Raw genomic sequence first — 18,171 nt, 5'->3', positions numbered from 1 at the left:
AAGCATGCAAATCACATTCTGCCAATGACAACCTTTTATTTCGCCAGATGAGGAACAAACCCACACAAGCAGTTAGGCAGGCCAAAGCCAGCTACTTCAAAGAGCAGTTCTCACTTTGTGGTGCCAATCCTAAAGCATTTTGGAACACAGTAAAAAAAAAACTTGAAAACAAATCCTGGTCTGTACCACTGTCTCTAAGAGTGGATGATATAGTTACTAATAAAAACTCTATGGCTGAAGCATTCAATCATCACTTCATAAATTCTGGCTTTTCCGAGTCTTTAAACTATATTGTTAAAGCCCCTGCAGCCCCTAGTACCTGCAGCCCTTCAGCACCGCCTCACAGTTTTTCCATCCGTCCTGTTTTAGTGGGAGAGGTCCTGAAGGAACTGATCGCTCTGGACCCCAATAAAACCGCTGGGTCAGATGAGCTTGCCGCTTTTTTCATTAAAATTGCAGCCCCTGTCATTGTGGTTCCCCTAACAGCCCTCATTAATCTCTCCCTCCATACAGCCGAAATTCCACCTGCTTGGAAAGAAGCGGTTGTGCTTCCTTTGTTTAAGGGCGGTGATCAGGCTGACCTAAACAATTACAGGCCAATTTCCATCTTACCTTATGTGTCTAAGATTCTGGAAAAACTTGTCAACAAACAACTAACCAATCACCTTAGTGTGAACGGTATCATCTCTGGGGCACAGTCTGGCTTTCGATCTGGGTATGGTTGTGTTACAGCTACCACAAAAGTACTCTATGACATTACATCTGCATTAGATACCAAACAACACTGCGCTGCTATATTCATTGACCTTGCCAAAGCTTTGACTCCGTGGACCACAATACACTCATTCACAGACTTAGCAGCATTGGTGTCACTGATCACTCACTGGTTTGGTTCTCCAATTATCTCTCTGTCACTGGGTGCAAAGTGTATGATTTGAAAACCTTTTCTCCCATTCTCTCCCAGTCACCAGGGGTGTCCCCCAAGACTCCATACGTGGCCCCACACCTTTCTCAATTAAATGTCATTTTCCCTCTTTCTTTGTATACTGGCACTGGAGGCCTGTGTTTTCTCCTCCACTGGCACCTGACATGCTGACTGTTGTTAAGGATGTACTAGCCCGCCTCCTCCTGTTCGACATGCAGTATTTTTTGTGGCATCTGCTACATCACAAGGTGTTCTGGCTCTACCATTTCTTCCACAAGGAGCACCACCTCTACACGGCCACCTTCTCCCTGGCAACAGAAAACACAGGGGTCTGGGAGATGCTGAGCCTCACCTTCTTTGCAGCTCTGAACCCTGCCCTCCTAGACTGCCATCCACTCACAGAGATGCTCTTCTTTGTCACAAACATGTATCTGTCTGTGGAGGCGCACTCTGGCTATGAATTCCCCTGGTCTCCACATAGACTGGTGCCCTGCGGCCTCTACGGAGGAGCCAGGCATCATGACCTCCACCACCTCAAATTCAAAGTAAACTACGCACCGTACTTCACACACTGGGACAGACTTCTTGGCACGCTCCAGGGAATACGGAGGAGGTAAAGGAAGACTTTAAATAGGTCATGATTGTCAGAATATGTGAAGGACATGTTGTTCTGCTGTTAACCTGCAAAGAAAGGCTACTAATGAAGAAGACTGACTTTGATTTACCTTTGGTGCTGACATTTTCAAAGTTCAGCCTATTCATTCACCTTTTTTCACACACACTTCTTTACTTTTGTCTGTGTCGGAGTTGCTGTATCATATTTTTTCATTTTGGCAGTTGTCCACCCACTCCTAATCTGATTTGCACATTCAACTCTTCCTTCACTGAAATTTATGTGCTAGCCTTTTCTTATAATTTATATAAAATAGATATATAAATAAAACAGATTTCATTGACATTGAAAAGGAGATAATGATGTGCAGTTGCTGTAAAAAAAATAACTGCTGATGTCTCAACAAAAGAATCCATGAAAAGTGATGTTAGAAACTGTCTGGATGTCATTACAGATGACAAACATGGTCCTTTTAAAACTGCAATACTTTTTTTTACAAAAACAGTGTATAAAACAACAATGTGACAATGGGGTCGCTCGTAGTGATGGACTTTCATAGAATTATCACCCGAATCTGCAGCTATGCTGGGCTTTAAAGCGAGTTTAAGTTCATTGTTTTGATTTTCCAGCCTGCAACTTCACTGTTTTGGTTCACTTTCACCGCTGCTTTCAGCCTTTTTCACCCACTGTACCTTACCTGCTCAAAGTTATGGACTACATAATGGAGCATTATCGGCTAAAGAGCCAGATATTTCCTTCAGGAGTTGGTAAAGACCAAAGCAGAGCTTAAAAGAGAGTGAATATTGGACTTAGTGTACATTTATTGGTTGGCCAGAAACACTCCAAGTGAATGATATTGTTGCTCCCGACTGCTGGGTGTGTAAATTAGCAACTCTTTAATTTTAATATCATAAATGTAGGTAAAAGGTGATGTAGATACAGTATGTCAGTGTTGTTTTCACGACTTGTTTCCGCTGTCCCCAAGTGGCCAAGAAAAGTCAGTTATCGCAGGTCTACAGTAATTCACGAGAAAACATTCAGCTTTACTGTAAGACCTGGTCATGGTTTAAGTTGTAAGATAATATAACACAATTAAAACAAGGTAATGTTGCAAGGAGAAAACTGTCTACACACAATTACAGTCAATAATAAAATAATATAATAAAATAAATAAATATATAATTCGTTAAATGTAGATGGGTAAAAACTTTACACATTCTTTTAGTTTCCTGCTTTAAATACTCAAATATATTATAAAGATGCATCTTTTTTCTCAGACTTTTTGAATAACCTCAGTTAATTTTTTCAATTACACATTCTCACAATGTTTCCACCACTACAACTCCTTTCAATACAATCTCAAAGCTCAATTTATTATCATCTTCAAAAGGTTTATGAAAGGTAATATTCAACCCCAGACTTCCTAGATCCCAACTTGTTATCACTACTTAAACAGCATTTTACACAATGTGGAACATGGATGAAGCAACTTAACCACTATAAATTAGGGCTGTCAAAATAACGCGTTAATTTCGATTAATTAATCTGAGAAAAAATAACGCGTGCTTTTTAATTCAATACAATTCAAGACATATCCCTGTAATTATACGCAGCAGCTCATTACCCAGGGCAACACATACACAAACAATAAATGAAAGGGAAAACAAAAACAAAAAACAGTTTATCACAAACCTAAAGCACTCATAATCCTAAGAATAACTTTACGTGGAATTCTGGCAATGAATAAATACTATATACTATATAAATATATATATGGTAATGAATAAATACTGATATACACTACCGGTCAAAAGTTTGGGGTCACTTAGAAATTTCCATTCCACTCCATTATAGACAGAATACCAGCTGAGATCAGTTGCATTGTTTTTTTAACCAGGGCAGCAGTTTTCAGATTACATTATGTGCTTACATAATTGCAAAAAGGTTCTCCAATGTTTTCTCAGTTAGCCTTTTAAAATGATATCAGATTAGTAAACAGAATGTGCCTTTGTAACATTGGATGAATGATTGCTGATAATGGGAAACGTAGATATTGCATAGATCATCCACTTCTTTCTACAACAGTCGAGAACCCTTTTGCAATTATGTAAACACATGATATTATCTGGAAACTGCTGCCCTGATCTCAGCTGGTATTCTGTCTGTAATGGAGTGGAATGGAAATTTCTAAGTGACCCCAGACTTTTGACCGATATATATATATATATATATATATATATATATATATATATATATATATATATATATATATATATTAGGGCTGTCAAAATAACGCGTTAATTTCGATTAATTAATCTGAGAAAAAAATAACGCGTTAAAATTTTTTTAACGCAGATTAAATATTGGACGTTTGCATACAGACGAAAATCTGGTGCCACTGATATGTCTGCGCTTCTCTCTGCTGCTCTGAAACAGACGTTACAGGAAACACAAACCCCGCTGCATGTGACGCTAGTTAACACTATACTCAACAGCAGCTAACGTTAGCCTACCGCTAGCTAGTTAACACTATACTCGACAACAGCTAACGTTAGCCTACCGCTAGCTAGTTAACACAATACTCAACAGCAGCTAACGTTAACCTACCGCTAGCTGGATTAAATACGGTTAAAATGCTGACAGCTAACACTAAACGGTGTAAAGTTTGACTGTGTTTTACTGTAGAGGATTCAACACCGGAATGTAACAATCTGTAGCTGCCGTCGGAGAAACAACACAGACGGTGCGTTCAATGAAACTGGTAAACTACAGCCTCGTGGTGCATTTGAAGTTATTGTAAATGTCCATTTCCTATCTGGTTGTTTGTCATTCAACAACAATTTACTAGTGAAAAGTTATTGTTATACATTATTATTAAATCATTTCATTTTGACCATATGACCATATTAGCAATAAACAAGCTGTTCTTTAATGTCACCAACTGTTGTTTAGTACCCTTTTTTTTTTCCTTTTCTTACTTTCTTAAAAAGTATCGTTCAGGCACCGTTAATTATGTATGCAATTAATTTCGATTAATTAATCACAGAGTATGTAATTAGATTAAATTTCTTAAACAATTGACAGCCCTACTATAAATAAAAGGAAAAGTGCACTAATCAGTATATTGGTGATGTGATAACCGAGGGCAATACCCTGTATTTTCACATCACCACTATACTAAACTGGCAGTGGGTTCTTGTTTCATCCACTCTTGTTCATTTTGTCCGGGCAAGGCCTTTCTATGCGGAGTTTCCATGTTCTACTGGTGTTTGTGTGGATTTCCTCCCACCACCAAAAACATGTATGTTAGATTAGATTAGATTAGATTATTTAAAATCAAACCGGTTACTTCTGCACAGCAATAAAAAATAAAAAAAATACTAAAAACAAAACTCTCCTCCAGCCGGTCACACCCGTGATTCTCTTTCTTTGTCCTCCTTTCTGTCTGCACCTGTTTTGCATCCACCTTTAACAAGCACATCATTCGATCCTGTGGCCAATCATGCGCTGTGGAGGGGGCGTGGTCCAGACAATCACAGCTGCTTCTCATAACCTTGAGTCCCAGTCCAACAAACAAATAGGAAAACACAACAAATCCACAAAACCATGCAAATAATAACTGTTAAAACATGAAACACGTGCCCAGGTTGGCTCAGTGGATAGAGCAGGCGCACATATATTGAGAGGTTTATGCCTCAACGCAGAGGTCCAGGGTTTGACTCCAACCTGTGACGATTTCCTGTATGTCTTCCCCCTCTCTCTCTCCCCTTTCTCACCTGTCCATTGAAGGCAGAAATGCCCAAAAAATAATCTTAAAAAAAAACAAACATGCAACACATCTACTATACCAAATGCAAAATGTACACACTACTCAAACTGGGCAATTAACCAAAACATGCAACGTTGGGATCAAAATGAAAAGCTACCTTAAGTCACACTCTGACACACGCTCACAATTAATCGTTTGCTGCAACCATACTTCATCAAAATCACTTCTTACTAAAGGTTGCTGTACATGCAGGGTGCCAATTAGAGCTGAAATAATTAGTTGACAGAATTGTAATTGTCAGCAATTTTACTTGAATATTTCACTTATTTTGCAAAGTAATAATGACTGTAATTTACTGAGTTTAGCTCTTCAAATGTGAAGATTTGTTGACTTTCTCTCTAATTTGAAATTGTGATGGCTTTTTTGTCAGTTGTTTGATACTTTATGTATCTAATAATTAATTGAGATAACAATCAACAAATGAAATCAGTAATGAAAATAATTGTTAGTTATACAGCCCCACTGCCACTAAAAAGCTTACAGAACAAAAATGTAGATACAAGGGTGAATGATTAGGATGTAGGTCTATTTGTATTTTTTCAATTACTGGATACTTAACAATATTTTAACTAATAAAACAATTATGGGGTGCGGTAATGTTACTTTGTTAGGAACCAAAATGCATGTGACACTTTATTCTAGTAATACATTTATTCAGGTTTGTTGCACAATATACAAGCTGTGGCTCAAATGGCACATGTACTTCTTCCTGCCTTTGACCAAGATCATTAATTCAACACAGGGAGGGAGGCATAATTCAGTACATGTATTGTAATGTAATCTTTATGAACACTTTCACACCCAAAACTGGAAGTAAATAGTTGAAGAAAACCTCTCAATCCAGAATTTAAGCAGATAACAGGGATTCCTCTCTATAACTATATATTTAAAGTCCAATGTGTAGGAATTTCTCCCATCTAATGTTGAGATCATATATCACAATCAACTCTCTCGCACCATGCAGTTCAAAGTACGTATTACAGCTACGGTAGCCTTCATGCTTCAAAAAGCCGGTCTCTTTCTCTTTTTAATATCCTTTTTCTTTTTCTGGGCGAAGAAGAAGACTCATGTTCCTGAAATTTGGATTTTGAATACGTGTGGTCCTCCATTACTTCCTCAAATTTGCCGGGAAGCTACGATACCCATTAGCAGCATTAGCAGCACCTGTGAGTTTATCATGTAACAGCGAAAACGTGAAAGGCGAAGCAGTATATCCTGTATGTCCCTTACCGGCTAACGTATTTCAAGATAGCACATGAATATGGAGCGTCTACCCCAGTTCATGCAAATGCAAACGTAAAATTTCAAGCCAAAAGGAATACTTGGAATTGATGGTGGTGATAAATATTCATGAAAAGGACAAGTTTGTGAACAGGCAACACAGATTTTGAGAATGAACAACACCTTTAAATCCGTATTTACATTTCAATCCTATCATGTAAACATCTCAAATGATAGTTCATATAGTGGACAGCACTGCAAATATTTAAAAGGTGCCAACAATAGACCTTCAAGCCGGATTATTATTTGGTCTAGACAATATATCCATCACCATCTCTGCTGTGTCCCTTTTACCATTCCTTTGTAGTATTTGGACCAAGTTTCTTGAAGCCTCCTTGCCATTCTTCTCCACCCAGATCTTTAGTAGTTCAAGTGTCGCCTCCTGAATATTACCAGGGCAGTTCATTTGACAAGCCTCAATAGTAGGGTTTAGTATTTTGCTGCGCATCGCTACAACCTTCATATCTCTCCATCCAATCGCTTCTGCAATGTCAGGCAGGTGAGGCTGGAGATCCACAACTGGAGCTTATGTGAACGACAGGAAAAGTGGTGATTAATGCCACAAAGCACAAAACACATATCATCACAACTTTATTGATTCTAGTGAATGAAAAAAAAGACACGGGCAGATTCAAAAGAGCTGTGTCATTAAAAATTGTCACAATTACAACACCAATCTGGCCTGACTCCAGACAAATCATTGCTCGCATCTGAGATCTGATGTTGTGCTAATTCACAGCGGTTAAAAGAACAACCGAGCCAATCAGAGCTTTGTAGGCAGGTTTGTTCCATAGCAACAAAAAAACCTACATCCATGAAAAAAGGCCAGAAAAAATGACATTAATGGTAAAAAAAGATGTAGATGACATTTGTTGTAATTCGACTTACAGATCATTAACAACTGGGCAGAAATCGGCATCTCTCTCAAATTGTCATGACCATTGTTAAGTTAACTGCTTCCTGCCACTGCAGCTAACATGTCAACCAAAAATGATGTCGGCACTCACAACTGATTGGTTAGAAAAAAACTCAATAAAATAGAACCCTCCCAAACAGAACATGACGCAATACAAGACTGAATAATGACGTAAAATTAAATGTAAATTCGGTCTGGTTATCAATCAATCCGCTATTTCATCTAACAAGCTCAAAATATAGTGAAATAGCAACTAAAGCTCTAATATTGCAAAATAAAATCAGCTTTTCTTACCTCTAATTGACTGACTCTGCTGCCGAGAAACAGAAGTAGAATGAATGTTAATGAACAAATTACAACGCCACAGTGATAAAATAACAAATTGCTTACACAAGCTTTACAAATATGTCACACAACAATAGTACTGATACAGCAAGCACACTTACATGGACACTAGGGCTGCACACTGAATCACAATTTTATCCAAATCACAATATGAACTAGTGCAATATCCAAAACGCAGGGGGGTGCAATATTTGTTAAAGGCAAAATATGTGTCAAACCATTCTAAAATAAAGTATTGTTGTGCTGAAGATAAATCGTATCCTACAGACTAAAGAAAAAAATCTTTGTTTGGTACAGATTCCAAAAAATTCAATCATATTTTATATATATATATATATATTTATTTTTTTATTTTTTTTCAATAAAAATGAGAATACTGATACAAAAATGATCATTCCCTCCAATATCGTGAATCATATCGCAATCGCAATATCAGTCAAAATAATCGCAATTAGATATTTTCCTCATATCGTGCAGCCCTAATGGACACCAAAAGTTTCAGACAACCCACCTGCACCTCCTACAGAAAGGGGAAGCTATGCCGATAGAGGAGAAACAGAAAAGCGTTCATCATTCATGCACATGTGCAAGTGTGACAAAAGAGGTGAGATAAAACCGGACAAAGGCCAAACATCTTAAAGCAGGTCAGAGAGTTATAAATGGACTAAAAGAGATCACATTGGACTGGTGAATAACTCACCTCAGCTGCATTAAAATCTGTCAGTTCGACCCTGTGTTGTCTCTTTCCTTATGTTCACAATTGATACAAAAAAGACACAAACTGATTATTAAGAAGGTACAAAAACAGCAATAAATCTGAATAGTTCTTGAATTGAATGTGAACTGAACCTCTGGTATTATTACTGTATTTTGCTATTTTACTGAGGGTAACATGATGTTTTAGTGCCCTCTGCTAGTCCCATTAAATATAGCTGCATAGTAGTAGAAATACTCACGGTCGCGTCTCCTCTTCAAAAGGCATGCAAGTCCAATAGCAAGTCCAATGAAAACCACTGTGAATAGTATGCCGGCTATTATCCATACTTTATTATCCCCTGAAACACAAAGACACATTACATTTTTATCACAAACAAAATTACACCATTTCTGTTTATAAATTACATGGCAATATACTAATTGAAGCCACCAAGATACAATAATGCTAACTAAACCATACCTTCAATTTTGTCATTGCAGACTGTGTCACTGTTGGCTGTACAGTCTACTTTGATGCCCTCAGTACATCTTGAACCAAAAGTAAAGCAAGTGTGAGTGACAGTATTTAAGATATTAATTATTTTTTTTAATTCTGTTGGCAGTCAAAAAGGCCAAGTTTTAAGAAGCTTTACATACATTTTCTAGTTTACATATAGGAACAGAACTTACACTTTACAAGGGTTGCAGAATATACAGGGTTTTATGTCGCTGCTGCAATAGTGATTATTTTTACATCGACACCTAGCGTTCCTGGCAGGGGTACAAGGTTCTTCCACCTCTAGATTGGCTAAAAGGACAGTAAAACCACACAACAAACATTAAAGGGGCTGACAGACCTTCACCTTTCTTAGACCTGTATGTTTTCTTTAAAAAACAACAACAACAGTGATGTCTATTATACCATTGGGTTGTGAGCAGGATGTGCAGGGCTCACAGGACTCCTGGTTATTAGGGTGACTGCTGTATGTCTCCTTAGGACAGGTCTTGCATGTTCCAATTTGTAGATTCGTAGTGCAGTGCTCTTCCAGGTGCAGACCTACAGTATGGAGACACATGAGCCAGAGGCAGAAGAAAATGTTTTACTCAGTTTGGTCCATCCTATGATTTACACATCCACACAGGCACCCACATGCAAACATTTCTAAAAGTTAGTATTGTACCACCTTTTCTGGGAAAACACACACTAACAGTTTGAAATGGCCATATTTATCAATATCTTAACATTTCATGTTATCGTTCTGACAAGCCTGTGTCCAACAACACAAAATTTGTCACTACTCACCACAAACACATAGGCTATTTGTGTTTATATTATATGGGTTTTTTATTTATATGAAATCAGACTTGTGTACAAATACAGTTAGTGTAACACTGAACATGCAAAAGACATAAGTCTTCATGTTTTCCATTCATAATAGTTTTTTAACATTGAGCACATTAGTGTTCAACTGGTTCTTAGAAATGTCATAGAGTTTTTGAATGTGTAGTGAGTTCTGGAAATATGCTTTCAGAAAACGTGTGTCCAAAACTGAGAAAAACTGTAAAAGGCAGCTAAACTTGTAAACTGATTTTCATATTGCCATTAAGTTCACATGTAACCACCATGGGCAGTATAAAGTCCAAATAATAAGAAGACACTTACCAGCACCACACAGACAACAGGTCCTCCCCTCATGTTCGTATGTGCCATCGACGCAAGGCTGGCTTCTGTTTTGCCCTTCATTGGATGAAGAGGTACTGAGACGGCAGAAAACGAAAATGAAAGTAAGTTGTAATAAATGATCAAAATGATTACTACATTTAAAAAAAATCACCCTAGCTCGTCGACGCTTTGTTAACGGTTAGATTTTAGGCTACCTATCTAGAATTTTGAACTCGGGTGTTGTGGCGAATTCTGTTAACGTTAACGTTACCCATCGGGCGCTACTGATAGATTTCTTTCCCCCTACTGTCAGCCCAAAACCTCACAATTCCTGTCGCCTAATGTGATACTTAACCTCAACCCAAACTTACCCCTACACCTTAACATTACTCTCAAAGTAGCTAGTTATACATTTAGAGTTAACCTAAATGGTTGACCCAGACTACGGAAACAGGGTACAGACTTCGACATAACACCATCATGCAACCGAGCTAGCTCACAGACTTCACATCCATGATCTACCGGCATGTAACTTTACTTACGCCGACACAAGGAGAGAGAGCAAAACCAAGGTGATAAACCACGCAGGAAACTTTCTTGACTCGGAGGAAATCATGCTGATATAGCTAGTTTAACGTCAGCCTATTTTAAGAAATGAACGAACTGGTAAAGTTAAAGTTAGTTTACAGTAACCGCCCTACTGCGGAGGCGGGGATTCATGGTAGACATGATTCATGGGGGGGTTTCTTGCTTTCAGTTTCTGTCACCAATGTACCGTACAGTATGTCTAGCTTATAGCCTGGACATAAAACAAACATCCATATATTTTTGTAGGCTACTGTATGTTTCCAACTGTATGTAACTTAAGTAGGAAGACACACATTCACCAACTCTCTGTCAGCTGTGGTTAAGCAGGGCCATAGCCAGGATTTTAAATACTGAGATATCAGACATCAGCTAATAAAATACACACCATGTGTAAGTTTCTAATTGCTGAATGTAAACTACTCAAATGTTGCTAAAACACACCTTGGTGACCTCAATGGCTCTAGTTAAAAAGACTCACGCTCTCTCCATCTCTCTATAGAAGAATTCATTGTACAGTAAATGGAAAGCCAGTAACAACTATGGGTTGGAGATTCCTCCCTTATGCATGCTAAATTCAAATTGTTCCACTAGGAGGTGTTATTGCTCTTTGTTCATTATATGGTGGCTTAAGGGGTTTGCTTCTAATTTCTTGTGGCATAGTCATATATTCAAACAAAGTATTGTTTGAAACATTCAATACAGACAGTAGATTGTTTTACTTTTAAAAATGAACATATATGGCAGGTAAATGCAGTATACTGTAAGAGAATAGGTCAGATTGATTGAGAATTGAATTGCATCTGATTATTGCAATCCACAGCACAAAGTACACACCAAGAAAACTACCCAACAATGTTTTAGCTTACCTTACTGAATTATGTTTGTTAAGCATTCCTTTAAAACCATGGACATCATTTAATTGTGTTAACAGTACCCATGCTTTTGGGTTCCAGACAGATGAAAGGTGATTTGTGAAAGTAAAATGAAGTTTAAAACATGCAATTTTCGACCAGTTACTAACTCATAACTGTCTTTTTCTGTTTCTGCACAGGAAATCAGCAAAATAAACATAACAAGAAGGTGATGCAGGTAAGCAAAGCACTGCACAGCTGGATACCTGCCACCCTGATTAAGTTCTGTATGAAAGTACACTTCCATAATACTAAACAAATCAATATAATCCTAAACTCTGTCTTTGATTCATAAAGTTATTGTGGAGTGAATTAATGAAGCTCTTAATGTGCTAGACAAGCCATTTCTGTAGCAGGAAATCCTTTCTGTCTGTGCAACTAAGAAATTAATGCCTCAACCCGACCCCATACCCTCCCACGCCATATTTGTTTGATCTCTGCCAAGTGTAGTTAACAGCAAATTTATCTTTGAACAAAAGTGAAGAAAAAAAGTATTTGGCTGGGGAATAAAAACTTAACTTGGAGGAGAACTCCTGTGGGATTTGGTTGTTTTTGCAAGTGTATCAAATTTCAGCCCTTTGTAGTCCCAGTGAGTCCCAGTGTCGGATTTGTACCAGTCTGCTGCCTGCTCATTTGGCCCATTTAGAGAGCAAAATTAACACACACACACACACACACACACACACACACACACACACACACACACACCGGTGTTGTAGAAAATCATATATTAATATTTTTAGCCACGCAAGCAGCATGGCTCTAGGAATGGCATTGTCCAACTTGACATCATTACGTTGCGTAAACATACACGACACTTTCCTAAAGTCAAATGGTGTGTTATCTGTACGCATATTGAGCTATCCACGTGTATACAGCAGATGTAAACATACCCACGTGGTGTGTGTGTGTGTGTGTGTATGTGTGTATGTGCCGTGCTATCGCGAGAATGTCACACGCGTGTAAAGTTTAGGGAAAGAACATTGGGAAAGGCTTTAGTAACACAAAAAACGACAAAAACACGACGGTGACCAACGTCACACGCTTAGGAAAACAATAAACAGTTGGGTTGAGGAAAAGAAAATTTTTTATAAAAAAAAAAAGGTTGATAAACGCAACACACGGGACGCAATCACCGCTCTCCTGGGTGAAAGTCCTGTGTTTTACCATCCACCAACCCAACCAATCTCCCACCGTGGCCCTCTGTCGTTTCATACTACTCGCTACTGCGATAATTCACACGTAATGTAGGTCAATGAAGGCCAAACGGCGTTGATAAACACGCTAAAAAACGATTATGTATATTGATAACATGCCAAAATGGAATACAAATTGGCGTGTCCATACGCCACTTAGTGAGATCAGTCTGCATTGTCGGTCTTTCAGTCGGCGTACCACTTTGGTCCAGAATGAAATATCTCAACAACTACTGGATGGATGGCAATGAAATTTTGTAGAGATATTTTTGGTCTGCAGAGGATTAAGGCTAATGCATTTGGTGATTCCCTGACTTTTATTCTGGTGCCACTGTGAGGTTGACTTTTGTGCCTTTAAGTGACAGAGTTTTCAACTAGTGCCATCATCAGGTCAAAATTATATCTTCTCAAAGTATATGAACAAATATGTGCAAAACTAATATTTTTAATACATTTCCATCCATATCAGCTAAGATTAGCAAATATTAGTATGCTAACATGCTAAACTAAGACGGTGAACAACGTCATACCTGCTAATTAAACATTAGTATGTTAACGTTGTCATGAGCATGTTAGCATTTTGACATTTGCATTTAGCTCAAAGTACCACTGGGCCTGAGTACTTCCTCACAGCGCTGCTAGCATGACTGTGGAGTCTTTGTATTTTTGGAATGTATTTACATAATATATTCTCAGAGTTGAAACAGTTAACATGTATTGAATAGCCAAACCTGAAAAGGAAGTAGGCCTACTGGATCGGTGACAAAACAATTTTTTCACTATACCATTCATTCTTTTATCAACAGAAGTAACTGTTTCTAGATGGGCTTTGAAAAGAATATACATATGGACATTATACAATTCAAATGTTGGAAGTAAATCAGATGGCCTCCTTTCTCCGCTGCTAGCTTTGTGGATAAATAGGTAGAGGAGTTGGACGTGGTCTTCTTGGCACAAACGCATGTATTTTGGTGCCTCATTCTTTGTTTTGAGTGGGCTAATGCTTAATGTAATAACAGCATATACAACTGTAACCAATAGGCCACAATGAGAGCATGACTCTCTTCCACTCTGCTGTACTGCAACAAAACCAAATAGCTGCACAACCACCAGCAGAGAAGTGCAGCTCGTAGATTTCAGCTCTGTGGAAGGCAGAGTAATAGCTCCACTGAGATGGAGGGGAGAAAAATAAAATAGAATAAGAACAATGTTTTTGTTGTGAGGAAGAAGCTGCTGGAAGGGACCGTGTTGTAAAGCCTCCCCCAAGGACACAGAAGAAGAGGGAGGAGAAGCAGAAGGTAACAGCTCTTTTGTTTGGGTAAAAGAAACACCAGACAGAAAGAGATGAAACTTTACTCGTTGTCATTGCTTCTGCATGCAAAGGTTCATCAATGCTGTATTGCATTTTAGTGTGTTTCATAGATTTAGTTAAGTATAGTCATTGATGCACTGCTTTTTTGTGGAAATTGGGTCACCACAGGGGTAACTCAAAACTCTAAATAACAAGCAAAGCAACAAGTTTTTCCAGAAATGTCACTGCATACATGTCAGTGCCACGTATTGTACTAGCTGAAATATTCCCCCTAAAGTATTATGCATCTGTTAATTTAAAATTCCATGCATGTTGTGGAAGAGAGCTTCATATTTAATGTTTACTTCCTTGAGGTTGAGCTTCTTCTTTAACTTGAGATGCAGCACTTCTTTAAAGAGCTAAAGCTTTTAGGCCTGAAGGTAGTAATCATAGTCCATGAATGCCTTGAGAGTGAATGTGAAAACTATATTTCGAAAGGGATTGGCTTTGCTCTTTCAATTCAGAGTAGCTATACTGCTGCGACTTTGACATTTAAACATAACCACCGGGACAGTTTTTGTTTTTTTGTGGCTTTAAGTGAATATTTAAAACATTCCCCTTAAAAAGACCCAGACTGATGAGGTTTCTCCGTATTCAGTGCTCAGATGTTCAGAAGCTGAAACCGTGGTATTGGATAATTCAAGAAGGGCTATCTTGATTTGGGATATGTTGAATGTATTAAGAGTGAGAGAGGAAATAACTAATGTGTGACAAAATGTATATATTGCTAACTGCTTGTCTGCCTTGTAACCTGTGTACAGTATAGAAGAACTGGGACTGAAGGGCTGACAAACCCGATGCTTCTTCACACACAGAACAGGAAGAGAGTCATGCTGCTCTTCAGCTACAGGAAATAACCTCTGTGCTGATGACGCAGGTCTCAGGGGAATGTTCAGCAAGTTCTGTAGGTCTGAAGCATACTGTACACTCTGTAACTGCATGAGCGGCAGTGTACAGACACACACACACACACACACACACACACACACACACACACACACATACTCAGCCACTTATTTCTTTGAGTGCTATTTTGTACGTTTGGGTTCATCATTACATTGTCAAAAGCAGCTACAATATCTCACTGTCTTTCTCTCCCTCAGCACCATCTTACACACATGCACACAAACTAGATTAAAAGACGTAAATCTGTAAAGCTGCCATTAGACGATATGTGTGTGCAAAGAGATTCCCCCCCGCGCAACACGTACAGCGGTCTGCCTAATTAGAGCTGAGCACATCTGTGGGCAAGGGAGTCTGCCTCTGCACATGGAGGGGGGATGTGGCCAAGAGCATTAATTCACTGGGCTGTCTGGTGGGGAAGACAATGGAGAGGAGTGCCGATTGGATGTCTTGTTCCAAATTGTGCCGAGCGTTTTTCCCCAGCACAGAGGAAAGAGAAGAATAATGCCAGTTGAATGTCCCATAGAGATGGATTTATTGAGACTATTGGTATTGGAAAATCCGGTTAGGGACTTAATCAAAACAGAGCAGCAGGAGGGAGAGACTGAGCTGAGCCTGTAGACCAGGCAAAACTGATTCCAGCCCTGCCTATCCTGTCGTTTACCTGTCCTCCGGGTAGGTCCACTGCAGTCGTTTGTCCTTTGTCTAAACCATTACATGAAAGGACGTCTGACCTCTAGGACAACCCCTCGCTCATTTGTGAGTCTGCCCTCATGCAGAATATGTGAATGCTTTATATGTCTGTGGTCCTCATAGTCCGTTAACCTAGCATAAACCGTTGCTGTGATCTACATTCCAAACCCGGGGTACTTGTAGGGTATTGCTGCAGTTGTCAGGGGATCCGCAGCGCTGTGGATCTAGGTCTGGCAAGCGAGACTAGGGGATATGTGGTAATATGGAGAAGCGCACAATTGAGTGTGTGAAAACTAAGAAAGCAAGCAAGCAAAGAAGTTGAAACTGTTAACTAAAAGTCAATAGTTAGTAAGTAATGAATAAACGGGTGAAACCGTTAGCTGAAAGTAATGAATAAAACGTTGAAATATTTGCTAAAAGTAATAGACATAAGGTTGAATCATCCAGCTTTTGCTCCTTTAAGTGATAGTAGTACACACGCAAACTTGACCAAAAATATATAAAAATCGAAAGTGCAAATGTATCAAAATAATGTTGTAATGGTACACTATTATACAATAAAATAATAAACATTTGGAACATAACTGGTGGTGTCGATGAAGGGGTTCTTGCATACTTGACATCACCTGTACAGGGCCGTGTTGGTACATGACAGAAAAAGTTGGAAAACCCTGATCAACATAATCTGACTTTCTGTGAGCGCTAACTTTGCCAAGGCTCAACAATACTTAGACTTTACCTTAACAACAGAAAATGTTCAGACATGTTGCATCTGGATTACAATCAAAGGACAGTGATAGACAATTCAATTTCAATTCAATTTTATTTATAGTATCAAATCATAACGAGTTATGTCAAGACACTTTACAAATAGAGCAGGTCTAGACCACGCTCTATAATTTACAAAGACCCAACAATTCCAGTAATTCCCCCAAGAGCAAGCATTTAGTGCTACAGTGGCGAGGAAAAACTTCCTTTTAGGGAGAAACCTCTGACAGACCCAGGCTCTTGGTAGGCGGTGTTGGAAGGTGCCGGTTGGGGGTGTGATGAACAGTGGCAAAAATAGTCACAATAAAGATAATGGCACTATGACTAGAAATAGTAGTCGTAGTAGTTCATGGCGTAGCAGTAAGTAAGTAAGTAAAGTTTATTTATATAGCACATTTCACAGATAAAAATCACTAAGTGCTTCACAATAAAATGTACAACAGTACATACAGTACAACAAATTAAAATGCAAGAAAATGAAATACAAATAGAAAACATAACAAACAACCATAGGAAACCCTCGACTATCTAAAAGCCTTGAAGAGCAGAGTCTTCAGTTGCTTTTTAAAAGATTCAACAGAATTTGCAGAAAGGGAGGATGCAGAAAGGGAGGCAAAGCATTCCACAGCCTAGGAGCCACTACCTGGAATGATCGGTCCCCTCTAGTTTTAAAATGAGTGCGCACTCAGGGCACTGCAGAGCGTAGCAGGGTGTAGCAGAGCATAGCAGGGTGCGGAGCCAATAACAGGATACATGCAGAATAAAAAGGTAGTATCTCTTAATGATAAGAAATCCCTTATAAATTACTATTACATTTTTATTCTTTCCCATCGCCTATTGTTCTCAAAATTTCAAATCTTTTTGAGATTTGATCATTTATTAACATAATGGATCGATTAATCTCATGTAACATATTCACTTCAGTGAAATGAATCCACTTTTCTGAGAACACAGCAACGTTTTTCATGAAACTTTTCTCCTTCACCCACACAGAAAATACACATAAATGTGTAATCAAACACACATGAACACACATAGCACCACCTCCCACCCACCAGCCTGGAAAATATTAACCTTTTCATCTCATGTCACATTTTCATCTAACTTCATGCATCACACTCACATGCCTGCAGACACATGCCACACTGCACACATGCACATTATGAACTAGTGTAAGCACACATAGATTCATACACGAACATACAGACACACAAGTGGCTGCAGATATCTCAGTGGAGCTTGGGAGAATTCAGGGAGTGGAGAGTCATTTGGTTAAAGAGGACCAAACTGCAGGAAACGAGAATCATTGACCCTCCCTTGTGACCGAATTTACAATCTGTGCCTGAAATCAGTTGGAGGAAGAAAGAAAACTGGAGAAAGTTAGCTGGAGAAGGAAATGTTTGAGCTTCTATAAATAGAAGGCCCATGTTTGAAATGATTCTGAAAGGCATGCAGTCATTTATTATTGAGCTCATATTGCTCCATGTTTATCA

At 38.7% G+C, this 18,171-nt stretch overlaps 2 protein-coding genes and 1 long non-coding RNA gene across 4 annotated transcripts; 2 read left to right on the top strand and 1 right to left on the bottom strand.

Moving 5' to 3' along the window:
* Positions 1 to 47: 47 nt before the first annotated feature.
* Positions 48 to 1,542, top strand: LOC144532824 (cholesterol 25-hydroxylase-like protein). Its single transcript, XM_078273762.1, has 2 exons — positions 48 to 120; positions 965 to 1,542. The coding sequence occupies exons 1-2, from the start codon at positions 48 to 50 to the stop codon at positions 1,540 to 1,542; spliced, it is 651 nt and encodes a 216-aa protein (XP_078129888.1).
* A 4,445-nt stretch (positions 1,543 to 5,987) lies between these two features.
* Positions 5,988 to 10,981, bottom strand: fas (Fas cell surface death receptor). 2 transcript variants are annotated; one of them, XM_078273208.1, is made up of 9 exons: positions 10,811 to 10,981; positions 10,269 to 10,363; positions 9,528 to 9,662; positions 9,296 to 9,413; positions 9,087 to 9,154; positions 8,866 to 8,964; positions 8,610 to 8,656; positions 7,859 to 7,874; positions 5,988 to 7,173 (listed from the first exon to the last, which is right to left on the bottom strand). In XM_078273208.1, the coding sequence occupies exons 1-9, from the start codon at positions 10,882 to 10,884 to the stop codon at positions 6,878 to 6,880; spliced, it is 948 nt and encodes a 315-aa protein (XP_078129334.1). In that variant the 5' UTR covers positions 10,885 to 10,981; the 3' UTR covers positions 5,988 to 6,877. The 2 variants fall into 2 exon arrangements, with proteins under 2 accessions (XP_078129334.1, XP_078129333.1); XM_078273207.1 differs by having other exon boundaries at positions 7,859 to 7,877; positions 10,811 to 10,980.
* On the top strand, positions 10,344 to 16,481 carry LOC144532447 (uncharacterized). Its single transcript, XR_013503351.1, has 4 exons — positions 10,344 to 10,390; positions 11,908 to 11,945; positions 14,191 to 14,261; positions 15,076 to 16,481. It is a non-coding gene; the product is annotated as an uncharacterized LOC144532447 (long non-coding RNA).
* Positions 16,482 to 18,171: the final 1,690 nt, after the last annotated feature.

This window comes from Sander vitreus, chromosome 17 (genome assembly GCF_031162955.1).
Source record: "Sander vitreus isolate 19-12246 chromosome 17, sanVit1, whole genome shotgun sequence".
NCBI lineage: Eukaryota > Metazoa > Chordata > Actinopteri > Perciformes > Percidae > Sander > Sander vitreus.
The sequence above is the reverse complement of the archived record's forward strand: the minus strand, read 5'-3'. Positions and strand labels throughout refer to the sequence as shown.

What these genes read in the sequence shown, in the direction of transcription:
- fas (XM_078273207.1), bottom strand. Translation starts at nt 10,884, where the DNA reads ATGATTTCCTCCGAGTCAAGAAAGTTTCCTGCGTGGTTTATCACCTTG. An exon ending in ATCCTGCTCACAACCCAATG is followed by an intron (nt 9,414 to 9,527) that starts GTATAATAGACA and finishes CTGTCCTTTTAG; the next exon opens with CCAATCTAGAGGTGGAAGAA. An exon ending in TTTGAAGAGGAGACGCGACC is followed by an intron (nt 8,657 to 8,865) that starts GTGAGTATTTCT and finishes TGTGAACATAAG; the next exon opens with GAAAGAGACAACACAGGGTC.
- LOC144532824 (XM_078273762.1), top strand. Translation starts at nt 48, where the DNA reads ATGAGGAACAAACCCACACAAGCAGTTAGGCAGGCCAAAGCCAGCTAC. An exon ending in AGAGCAGTTCTCACTTTGTG is followed by an intron (nt 121 to 964) that starts GTGCCAATCCTA and finishes ATTCTCTCCCAG; the next exon opens with TCACCAGGGGTGTCCCCCAA.